The sequence below is a fragment of the Dermacentor variabilis genome, chromosome 6 (genome assembly GCF_050947875.1).
Source record: "Dermacentor variabilis isolate Ectoservices chromosome 6, ASM5094787v1, whole genome shotgun sequence".
Lineage (NCBI taxonomy): Eukaryota > Metazoa > Arthropoda > Arachnida > Ixodida > Ixodidae > Dermacentor > Dermacentor variabilis.
This window is the reverse complement of record NC_134573.1, coordinates 134,648,705-134,661,323: the sequence shown is the minus strand read 5'-3', so window position 1 is coordinate 134,661,323 and position 12,619 is coordinate 134,648,705. Positions and strand designations below refer to the sequence as shown.

The 12,619-nt window shown below is 47.2% G+C and overlaps 1 protein-coding gene across 1 annotated transcript in view; it reads left to right on the top strand.

The window, feature by feature from the left end:
* LOC142585266 (protein eva-1-like) overlaps window positions 1-12,619 on the top strand; it is a 304,753-nt gene that overhangs the window by 250,934 nt on the left and 41,200 nt on the right. The window contains exon 2 of the mRNA XM_075695887.1: window positions 12,279-12,514. Coding sequence (XP_075552002.1) covers window positions 12,279-12,514 — 236 coding nt within the window. The remainder of the gene's footprint in view (window positions 1-12,278; window positions 12,515-12,619) is intronic.

Sequence of the window (12,619 nt, the reverse complement as noted above, 5' to 3'; positions counted from 1 at the left end):
CGAGTCGTACGAGAAAAAAAAAAACATTATTCTGCAAGTGCGGGCAACCGATGTCATTAGTGACACGCAGACACGTCGTATATGTTTGCAAATTTTTCCGGTTGAAGTAATTGATGTTTCAATCAAACTTGAATTCGTGGAGTTGGTTTTTAGTCGTGTAATCTTCCACGTTCCAGAGGCACGACGCTCTCTGTATACTTGGAAGGAGAAATAATCGACGGTGTCGCATGCAGCCAAGGCATGTATGTATACAAGCGGCCGATTTCCCATCGTTATTAGCCTAGCAGGTATAGGTTCTTCAAGGTGGCAAGTGATTGGCCGTCGTTCGCGGTTTAGCTTGGGTAATGCTGCATGGTTTTCTGGTTTCCCCTACATGGGACGGTTAGACCAGAGGCAAAGCGCGCATAAGAGGGGCTGTAGTTCTTTCTGCTGGCCATGAGAGCATGAATCGAAAGGTAGGCAGGGAATGGGAAAATGGGGGTGTATAGGGGAAGGCACTGTTGAGGCGATGGGCAGTAAGCGAGCGAAGGAAGGGCAATATATCGCCAGAAACGAATTTCCGCGCTCCCTAAAGTGGGCATTAACGAGACGTGACCGCCATACGGTGTCCCCGTCGGTTGGAGATTTAGTTATAGCCAGATTTAGCTTCCTCCTCTTTTTCCTCGTGCACCCACGACTTGAGCACCGTCTGCAGATCTTGTGCAATGCTCGTACTCTTTCTCTTTCTCTCTAATTCCTGCACAAGTGACGGCGGCACCCAGGAACAAAGAAATGAAGCCGTATTGGCGTGCTAATCATTATTTTCGGGCTCGGTACCTGGACAGCTAAGGGGTCGCCAGGGATTATCCGTTTCTCTAATAGTAACATGCAGTAATGTGGAAGCAAGCGAAACCTGCAGTTAGCAGCCATCTTTTCCCAATATCGCCACCGTTGGGTCGCGATGTTCAGATCCCGCAATAACTTGTACGGTTAAGTTGTTCTTAGTTTACAGCGCGTACGCTTTACACGTCTCTTCACGGGTTTGCGTGCTGCGTTCCACGAAAAAAATTATAGTTTCCTTCCGGAGTCACGTATACAGTCGAATATAGTTTACCGTTGCTAGTTTGAGGGCTAAGGTTAGTTTCACGTGCGTATATGAAATGCGTCGGCTCCTTTGAATCTGTAAGACAGCACAAGGAGTTAAAAAGGAAAACACTGCAAGGTGCGCGTCCATATAGTGTAGTCACTGCGTGTTTGAAACAAATACGTTTGCCGCAAACGTGGTGGATTATTTTTGCATCGAAGAGCCCGGACCACGTCAGCGAACTTACTTCATGTTTTTCGCGCGTTGATCGTACATTATCCTGATAAGGAGCCCGCCAGCTTATTTTGTTTGCATAGCTTAGGAAATTTCCGCATGCGCTTCTTTACCTCCACATGTTTCCCGCGCAGTTAACATAGAATTGAAGCAAATTCACTAGAAGTTTTGCACGATGTCCATGAGTATGTTACGCGGAAAACAGACAAAAATCCTGTTATCGCAGAAGCTTTCGTTACATATTAGTACTGAAAAGCTACTCGAAACACTTAGCGCCTAAACAGACAGGGACTTAGGGAAGAGAGCACAACACGAACACCTTCACTACGCCTTCCCTAGTTCCATTCCTTACCTCTTTATGTGTTTCCGAAATTTTTCCATTTAAATCAACACTTACGTGCTCAGTTTACTCCTGTCATTAATTAACTGCGAAAGCAATACGTTACGAAGTCATTTCCTGCGATCCAGGCTTACGGCGATGCTTACGATATAGTGCTTTAGTGCACGCAACTGAACCGAACCGCTCCCTCATAGCTCGCAGCGGTATTATCGCCGATAGTCAGCGGCCTTGCGCCGGCGTTGACCGACGGTCAGCGGAAGGGACGCCGCCTGTCCCGTGGGCCGAGCCGCGTGGACGACGATATAGTCGGTCCCTTCTTACCCAGCGCCTGCTTAGCAGGCCGCGCTGCGCACGGTCTTGGCTCCGTGGGATATTGCGTGAGCCCTGACGGCGATCGCTCAATCCACGGGGCGGTACCGACGTCTGCTCCTCGGTCTTGCCCCCCCCTCATGGTGACCCGAGCACAGTGTTTTCGTTTGCTTTCGCTCCTATACGTGCTTCATTTGTCCCTCGCGCCTTTGTAGTTTAGCAGCGGTTCTCGTCTGATTATGGAAACATCTGGTACATTTTCGCGCTTTATTGTTTAGTAATCGACAGCGGTAGATTATTGTGCCGTTTGCGCGTCTCGTTGTTTCAGAGGCATTTGCTTGTATACATTTGCAACGTGGATGAACGGCGAAGAAGGGAAGCGCAGCGCGCCCACTTTCAGGAATGCTTTGTTTTCGAGAATATATTGTTAGGGTCATTCGGTAAATATATATGTGGGAAAGGATAGAACAACAAGATCACGACAACGAGACGCTCGTAAATGTTGACGCGTATTCGCGCATTCGTCGGCTAATATGTCACCGACAATTTTATATTCCAAAAGGTGAGGGTGGTGCGAGGAACTATATATCCCGCGTATGTTACCGCAGTGGGTTTCTGATGTGCACTTTGGAGCAGGCAAAGGACGGGGAAAAACGCCAGAAAAACACGGTAACGCGTAAGCAACTGTAAGCTAAAAGGCAAAATAGCGAGGACGTGCAGATCACAAACACAAGTCCACGACACGCGAGTTACTTCGCGAAAGGCACCAACGAAACACTGCGAAAGGCACCGAAGTTCCAATTCAACCGCACACAACTGGAAGCTGCGGTCATTTCGCACTTATCTCAGTCGCTCTCTTTTATCTTATTTTTATTTATTTTTGTACTCTACCTTTGCTCGAAATCTCTCGTCTCTGCGTCTTTATTCTTCTGGAGTCGTAAACCACTGTGGCTGCCGCCTTCCTGTCCACTTTACGACGAAGGTAGCCCTAGGTCAGCTTGTCTGTTTCTTGACCTTGTGTCCGCTCCTGCGAGTCAGCTTCGCTGAAGAAAAAAAAAATATCGTACAAGCAGTCTCCATCTTACGGCTGAACTGTGTCCGCTGAAGTGTTAAAATTAGGCTTCTGGTCACGACTAAACTTTCTATGAACGTCTTTATTACCAACCACCGACAACCACCGGCTTCATCTCCCCCCCCCCCCCCCCGCCCCTCGCCGACTCCATCTCTTAATTCTTTGCCTTCGTTGTAAAATTCACTTAAAATAATCTGCGGCGTTTCTTTCTAGCGTGCAGGTTTCCACCGGCCTTGTGGAATATACATCTTTCCCACCCTCCCGTGTGCCTTGCTTGCTTGGTAGCTGGGCCGAGATTTTACGACTTTTGAGCCTCCGAAGAATCGTAAAACATCTTTTTTTTTTCCTTTGTCTTCAACTTAGAGGTGAACTTTACGCATTCCAGATAAACGTCACGCTCACTCGGGCGTATGCAGCGCTTACATTTGGCAGGGAAGGAGTTTAAAAACCAACAGCGCAGCGAGACCGTAAGCCTTTCTAAAAGCTTTTGCGAGTGGCTAAACGTAGATCACGTCTTTCTTTCTTTCTTTCTTTCTTTCTTTCTTTCTTTCTTTCTTTCTTTCTTTTGATAGTAAGTGTTCGTACTATTTAATCAGCTGCCTGTTCATCGCGTAATCTTTATATAGCCCGTACGACCTTGAATTGACTCTCGACCTCGGGCTCTAAGCGTTCTGCCTGTAGTACTATGGTGCTGATGCTGCTGCCACGTCAACCTAGCGTGGCAGATTATAACTATCAGTTTACATTATACGCCGCATAAACGGACAGCCCACAAACATGGGCGACACGATCACAGGGCTCTACTGCATGTTTTGTACAAAAATGCCTGAAGCATAACTGCCATTCAGCTAGGGGCCGAATTCAGAAAGCTTTTCGTTTGGAAATGCTGTTTGCCATTGGATGGTCTTCGCTAATAAAGTGCCGAACAACGCGACTGGTTAACAATATACTCCCACAAACAGCTCAAGCAGTAAGAACCTTTTGTTTTCTTTATATTATTATTATTATTATTATTATTATTATTATTATTATTATTATTATTATTATTATTATTATTATTATTATTATTATTATTATTATTATTATTATACTGGCTTTCGTTCGTAAGTGCGCTAGCCATTGGCCGGCTCATATTATGTCCAGCATCAGGATTGGATCGAATTTCCTATGAACAAATCCAGTTTGAGAGGTCTTTTCTGAATGCGTGCCCAGCATTGCGGCGTGTACTTCACGACCTGAAACGCTGCTTATAATATTCTATCGAAGAGCATGAAAGGGGTCAGAGCACCTGTGCAAGGCTAGAACTTCCTGTGCATTCAAACATTTAAATGCGCAATCGTCACCTTCATACTACTAGTTTTCTCTTCTTTCTTTTTTCATCCATAAATAGACAAGGGGCCAGAAAGGTCTGAAAAGTAAAGCGCACCCATCTTACTATACGGTATAAGCGGCAATGCTTCAACCTCAGGACTTGATGGCGTTATTGTCTTTCGTACATTATTCTGAAACGACGCACATTCGTCGCATCCTTCCTTGATTGCAGCGTCGCGTCGTCTTCACCTTTTATATCCTTCGCAACGCCGATTCGTGGATTCGCAGTAAACGTGACGAGAGAGAGGAACTGAGGGTCTTTGACCCGGATTAATGTTTCGCTTGCATGGTGTGGTGTTGAGTTCGATTTTCTTTTTTCTTGCCTTTTGAGCTGTATTTTTTCGGTTCCATCGGGTGTTCCGCTTTAGGCATTTTCATAGTCGGGCCCCAGAGAGCCATCTTAGCTAACCCGTCACGCGTGAGGGCTGAATCGCCCTGGTCTGGAGAACTTACGGTTGGGGAAACATCACGGCGACGAGTCGCTGGCCTGGCGAATATGTTTTTTTTTTTTTAAATCTTTATGTGTAGTCCAAGGGTAACGGCTTGGCGGCATGCCTACGGTACTTTTCTTTTTATTGCAGAGAATGCACGCATCTTTAAACTTGGGATCTAAAACCTTCGGACGTGAGAAATTTGTAAATCAAATAGCGGGAAGCTGGCTGAGACGCGTGGGTGACGTTAAGAGACATAATTTTACGGGTTACGTCTCGTCGCACTAACGAACGAGAACGCATTCAGACGACTCTCCGTGGCCGCCGTTCTACTTAATTAAATTATGCGTTATGTATACAATCTAAGTCGGTGGCCTCAAACGGATTTCGGGTATCAGCGCGCATGTATTTCGCCGTAGCTCCCATTATTTTTAATCTCCCCCTCTTTCTATGTGTGTGCGCGTTTTCCTTTATCTTATCTCTTCCCTTACCTCTTCCCAGTGCAGAGTAGCAAACTGGATATCTGTCTTCCGGTTAACCTCCCTGCCTTCTGCATCTCATTTATCTCTTTATCTCCCTCGCCCATTATTCTGTTCCTTTAGTGAGAAATTTTGCGAGGAGCTAATTCGTGTATGATTTTCTTTCATTGATATGCGATCAATAAAGGAGAACTTTGAGCATGAATGCGATATCGGCTCATGACGCGTTAGCATATTATTCATATGGTGCTGTGCATTCTGATATCCTTGTAGATGTAACATATCTATAAACCGCACTGCACATATGTAAAACGCACATACAAAATATTTCGCGTATATAAATCTTGCCTATGTACCGTGTGTCCCAGCTAACGCTAGCCAAGCTGTTTAAAGAAAATAATTATAATAAAAACACGGCGCAAGGTATGATTATAAGACTTGCGGTGCTTGGTCGTCATAAGTCTGGCTACCCAACGCCGTCGGTCTTATAGTAGTATCTTGCACTGCATTGATTAAATGTTTTATTTTTTTTTATACTGCTTGGATAAAGTTAGCTAGGGCACCCACGTGCTGCATATGGGTTTAGCCTGCACTCTTTTAAATAACAGTCCAATCAACAGAGCATTATGAAGAAATTCAGAATTCAACAGCGCATATGTTATCGCAGTGACGTCTTATGTGCGCAGTGCATATGTCATCGCAGTGACGTTTTATGTGCGCGTTGCTATAGGAAAATTAGCCAAATTATGTTTAGTTTCTACGAGACGAGTGGTTATCTAAAAGCTCACAAAAGCACACAAGAGCTCCACGTGTCACATGTGGCCTGAGGGAGTGTTTCTGATAGGTCTTCAGTTATTAGAGGGTGACCGAATGCGCTCCTCCAATGGTTTCGAAGCGGGCAGAAGGGGACGCGTCCGGGCACCTTATCAGTCGTAAACTTAACGTGATCTTTAGTAGAATTTGCAAGGGAAATTTATGGTAAAAATGGGTCCATGGACACAGAGTCGTTGTAGCGCGGACACGGCACGGACTGAGACGACACACAGAATTGAATGTTGTCTCATGTGCCTTCTATGTTGGTGGTGTTGTGTTTGCGCTACAACAAATGAGAAGAAGACCTGTCAATCAACACATATATATATATATATATATATAATATTTCTCTGGTATTCTGTTTCCCGAAGGGTCAAAGTCACGTGTCACAAACAAGCGCCACATGGGAGGGCCGATGACCTCTGTGGTTAGTCGTGAAGTATTATCTATCATGGAACTCCATACTCACAGATTCGATATTTGGTCACCGACGTCATTGTGAAGCTACAAAAATCTCTGTAGAAGAAGCTGAATTGTGGCAAAGGCAAAATCGCCAGGCCTACCCCCCACCCCTCCCCTCCCCCACCCACCCATCTTCCACCGCTTTCACTCCCTTTCCGATGGCTCTTCGTGCACCCTGAAAACTAAATTTAGGAAACTCGAGTACTCGTGCGTATTGTCCGTGTCCATGGACAAAATAAAGACCACAGTATGCGGGCTTGGAAACGTCAGGATAACCTGGTTGTTCTCAATCATGCCACACGAGAAACTCTTTTTCTTTTTCGCGTTGGCCCGCATACGCCCATCCATCTACGCGACGTGTTCGTACAAACAACACTGCAGCCTCCGTGCCAGCGTGCTTCAGGAGGCTCGTAATTGCTGCGTCGCCATCATCAGATATCCACTCATCTGTCCATTTCTCTCTGTCTCTCTTTCTCCAAACCGCTTGTATCTATACTGCGAAACGTGAAACTAAACTGCGCATTACATGGCGGATGCAGGCCTTCGCACGCTCAGTGCTACGCTACGCGCGCTCCGCTTACAGCCCTGTTTATTGTTTGTTGGTCGGTACAATGTTGCTTTTTTTTTTTTTCTTGTTCCACGGGCGCGCAGCACCAGAGTGCACCCGTCATGATGTCACTGCGCCGTGCGCGCGCTGCAGCCTATTCCCAGGGGGCGTTCTAATAAATGTACTTTTGCCGAGGTGTCGGGGGCTCTCGGTCTTCCCTCCTCCGCTGTCTGTGGAAGAGAAAGGAGAGAGGAGGATAAAACTTTGCGGAGGCTAAGCCGTGGGCAGCCTTGAGTGCGCTGCGCCTTAACGCTCTCTCCTTCAGGGCTCATTCTCCGTACTCCTTTCCCTTTCCCCCCCCCTCTCTCTCAAGCCTCGCGTATATATCTCTCCAGGGCCCACTCGTGATTAATGGTATACTGGGCGTTCTTTAGGCCCTCCACTCTATATGGAGAAGGGCTCTCGGAGGTGCAAGAAGGGAGAAATGGATGAAGGATGTCGAAAATCGCATAGCATGGAGTGATAAAAGGGCATTCACAACAGCAGCAAGGAGAGAAGCCAGTAAATTATGCGACCTGGCGAAGTTCAGGCGAACACACTCAAAATACGCCTTACTCGCTGCAACATAGCGAGGATGGTGTGAATGAAGGCGTGACGGTCGGCGGCGAAGTTGGAACAATTTTAAGGATTGCGCAGCAACTTCAAAACGGGAGCCCAGTGCTGCTGCATACAGAGTTCGTGTCCTTGTGTACGCATACGTGCCGAATGTAACGGAGTGCGCAAAAAAAAAAAAAATGTTTCCCGATTTCGTAAGCACCATACAGAGAGCCACTTGGGACGTCACGCTGTCGTACCGCCCTCGCTAGGCCTCATGCCTCTGCCGGAGTCTTGTGTAGCTTTGCAACGATAGTTATTATACACCAAACGTCCTTGAAAACTTTGGCTCAATTCACAAAGCTTCACACGCGTAAGTGCCCTTTGCCATCGGCTCACCGCCTTTGCTAAGAATATGTGCCCTGCGCTTGGATTGGCTGGAATTCTCTCTTACGAAGAGTTCTACCGCGATAACTTTTTTCGTGAATACCGACTCCGCGTTCTTGCGTCTTTTCTTTCCGCATAAAAGAAAAAAAAAATGATTTCTCCTGTGTCAGTCAATTATCTTTCCACAACATCAGAAGCACCACTCTTACCACGATAAGAGGCTCGGTATAAGCCAGAAAAATGCGCAATATCAAAAGACGTGTGGCGACGCTTCCTTGTAGTTTCCGCAACAGTTCGCTGTGACGTCATAGGTTTTGGCAGTGTTTTCTAAGGCCTAGTTATTTTTTTAGCGGTACAGATAGACTACATTGTGTTCTAAGGGAGCCAAAGATTGAATATGGCGAGTTTCAGAAACTTTTGTTGAGCTAACGTGGCCTTAATACGAAAAAGAAGAATAATAATGCTTCGAAATCCGTGACGTCACTGCGACATACCGCTCTTCGGTATTTGGGGTGAAATAAAAAACTGAGACTTTCATTTTGATTTTCTGTTCTAATAATCAACCAATTATTTCGATATTAACGATAATGCAGTTTTCAAAGAACCCTTTATCCCTCTAAACTGATTTAGTATGTTGCTTTAGTATCCCTTAGAGAATGAATGGAGATTCAAAACTTGAAATTGATGGTTCTTCTTCTTATTTTATTGGATTTTGTTGGTTTTTGTGTAGTTCTCGTGCTGCTATGCAGTCTGCAGATAGTGTTCACAAGCTGCCAGGTCTTTTCTGTTTCGAAACACTCTTCACATTTCGATGGGAGTGAAATGCAAAGCGGCCCGTGTGCCATGCATTGGGTGCATGTTAAGGAAACCCACGTGGTCACAATTAATCCGGAGTCCCCCCCTCCCCCCTCCTCCCCCCCCCCCAAAAAAAAGAACTCGGGCACCAAAAACCCGAGAGCTCAATCGTTTTAAACGCTCTTCATTTTCGTCTGTCACTGCATGCGCGTAACTTCAGGGATGCGCTCGAAGCAGCCGCGGAAGGCGTTCGAAAGCCGCGCGTTTACTCGGCGCCTACGTGTGACCGGCTTTGACAGTGGCGCAACTGGACACTGACAGGACGCAGCTGTCGCCATAAACGGCGCGACTCTGTCACGCGTTCCGTGCGGCTTTCCCAAAGGGGGATCAGCACATGGGGCTGCTGCTACGAACCAGCTACTACAGGCGCAACGTGATCGGGGGTGTTCTGGACTTGCAAAATAAGACACCTGACACTGTCCTGTTACGCTTCTCCTTACTGCCTCGTAACTTGGTGGAGAGGTCTGTCTGCAGGGCAAGAAGCCGTGTGACATAGAGGACGCCGCTGCTGTTTGATTTACGTAGCCTCTGCGATACTTTCTTCTATATTGCACTGCAGTCGTAAGAGAGAGAGAGAGAGAGAGCACGTGTGTGATAGCGCACTCGCTTTGTTTTGATGAGGCACATAAATTAAAATGAGCGCAGGCTTCTTCCCGCACACACCTCACCACAAAGCGTACATGGAACACAACTATAACCAAATCGAGGCTGTGAGGCCAAGGTATAAGAAAACAGCTTTGGCCGTCTTATTTTTCACGCTATGCCTATAGTAACTGGTTTGTAGCAATGACTCGTGCTTTGCACCACTTTGGGGGCACCGCGCGTCACGCCTGAGAGACACATGCAGCACTTGTCCTTGTCTTGTCCTTTTTTTTTTGTTTGTTTTGCTTTCTCTTAAGGACCCGAGCGGAAGCCGAGGTCTATACACCGTGTAGCACCGTGTTGCATGCACCGTACTAGTGCGTGGGACTGGCCTGCACGTCCTTCCTTTTCCGGAGCCGCATCCACACGTTTCTTCGTCCCTGAAGCTTGTCCCGGTGCCACGCCGCGCACTTACGTTCGTCCGCTCGTGTGTACACGTTGACTTCCTCGGCTGCGTAAATATAGCGCACACGAGTACCTCTCCCTCTGCCTGAGCGATAAACCTGACTCCGCGGCCGCGGTGCGGCATCAGTTTCCAGCTACGCGCGCACGACGCTGGGAAACCTTGAACTAGCGTACCCGGCACCCGAGCTCCGTTATTTACGTTCCGTTCGCCTCCCCGCGTGCTTGTCCATGTTGCTTTACGAGCTTTCTTTTTTCGAAGAAAATTGCGAGCGAGAGACGTCGCACGCACACACGCGAGCGAGCTCGATGCTCTGCTAGCGGCGGAATGGGCCTTGCCGAATCGAGTGCGCGGCTCTGGCATCGGTCGTACACATGCTCAATCATGCCCGCGACCCGCTCTTGGGCACCGCGCGCTCCGGTGGCCGTAGACGGAACTGCGACCGCGGGTTCTCTGTTTTCTTTTCATTTCCTCATCTCACTCCTCCTCCCCCTCCCGCCCCCCCCCCCCCAACTTTTCCGGTTTCCACGGAACTTTCTTTTGCGAAAGCCCCCACTGTTTGTCAGGCATACACACGAGGCAAGGAGCTTGTCATTACAGCTTGCCTTCCCTGTCGTAGTATTGGCGTATTTTCGTTGCGAGATCCGGATGAAGCGGAAGTGTTCGGAAAAGTATACCGAACCGGGAGGGAGCCGCGGTTAATCGAACCAGCGGCGAAAGCTATGCCAGCATTAGGTTAGGCCAGTTTCTGCTGCCAGCGGTGCTCCGAGATTTCGACTTTTGTCACTTTTTAATCAGCCACAGAAGAAGCAGGCTGACAACTTCGAGAAAGCCGAGATCGATCACCGTCGCGTGATAACTTGCTGCAACCGCATACCGTGGTGTTCGAAGTCGAAACTTCAGAGCTTACTTTTTTCCCCTTTGCTCTTGATGAACAGCCTTTCACGTGCTGGGCGATATAAACTCTGTATATTCTGTCATGACAACAGTCGGCACTGTGCAGGCCACTTCCTTTTCCAGAAAAGTGGGAAAAACAAATATTGTTAGAAATGTTACATTCTCTTTGAAACTGAATTGTCTAGTTGATTTTACAACCGAGAAAACTGTAACTTGGGTGATAACCTAGGTTCACGAGTCCCTATACTCCGTTCCATACATAGCAGTCAATGCTATGGAAGCTGCGCAAGAAGTTCGGTCGAGAAACGGTTATCACTCCGCGCGTTCTCTACACGCGTCGGCGCACGCCAACAGCGTTCGCTCGCGCGAGAATGACTGGGAGGCTCCTTGCGACGGATTGAAAAAGAAAAAAGAAAAAAAAAACGGAGAAGAACGACAAAAATAAAATTGATCTAAAACAACGCATTAGCAGTCGTACACCGCAGTGTGTTTGTTTATAAGGATTAAAACTTGTTTCGTGGAATACTCAGCCCTACATGTAAAAAAAAAAAACAGTTGCTCGCAAATGCGGTAAAAGAAACATCGAACTATATCCAAGTGCGAACGAAGCCACTGAAAGAAGTTTCTCTAGCCTCCGCAGCGTTGACTGCTGTGTGTGGAACAGAGTATAGTAATCGAGCAAATGCTGTAAACTTCTTCACGGCCTTTGCGTTGGCAGCCGTAGTATACAGGTGTCCGAACTATCACGCACCAAGATTCAAAAATATGCAAATGCCACGTAGCTGGACAGAACCAAGGTAATGTTGTTTGCCTTCACTTGGATATATTCAGATTATATTTTGTATTCCGCCTAATCACATAATTAGTCTTATCTAATTAACAAACTTCTCAAATATGATGAGATGAAAAGTGTCAATGAGAAAATTCTACAGCAACGTTAAAATCTCCCGATACAGCTTTCTGTTGCTCAATACATGCCACATAAAAGCGTTATTTTTTTTCCCCGAGCGTCAAGGGAAGCCTGTGAATAGACCACAGTGCCTCGAGCGACCAGTCGCGCGGCAGTTCCGCTTGTATTCGCGGGCTTCTTTCGCGTTATTACTGCCATGTTTTTGCGGTCATTAATGATGCAGTCACGATCTTGCGCCTCGCACGTGCGAACCTCGTATGGAGCGACTTCATTTGCAACAAAACCTCAATGTGTGTTGCATTCGTTTGTCAACTTTCCTAGATTGATCTTTCTTTTTTTTTTTTTTTTTTTGAACTTGGAAACAACGTCGAATACCGAACGAAAGTCTCCGAGTGATAAAATATCTAGCAATTGAAAAAAAAAAAAAGACGACAACTTTCAATGTCGCTTTTCTTTCCTTCTCGTGCAGCTCTCCTGTCGGGCACCCTGAAGACGTTCCAGAAGTTCGCCTGCGACGGCCAGGAGCTGCAACTGCGCTGCTTCCGCAACACGAGCATCTCCATCTCGGTGGCCCAGTACGGACGCTCCGTGCCCTACCACATGCTGTGCCCGCCGCCGTCGCACGAGGAAGGGGGCGCTGCGAGCGCGAGGCCGGCTCAAGAGTACAACGGCAGCGTCGAGTGCATCGCCAAGGAGGCACTGAGGGTGAGGGGACGGCTTTCTCGAGCAAGCAGTGGTTGCTTTCAGAACTGCTACAACAGTGTGACATTCGGTATCGTGCACGTAAAACTGTTTCTTTCTCTTTTTATT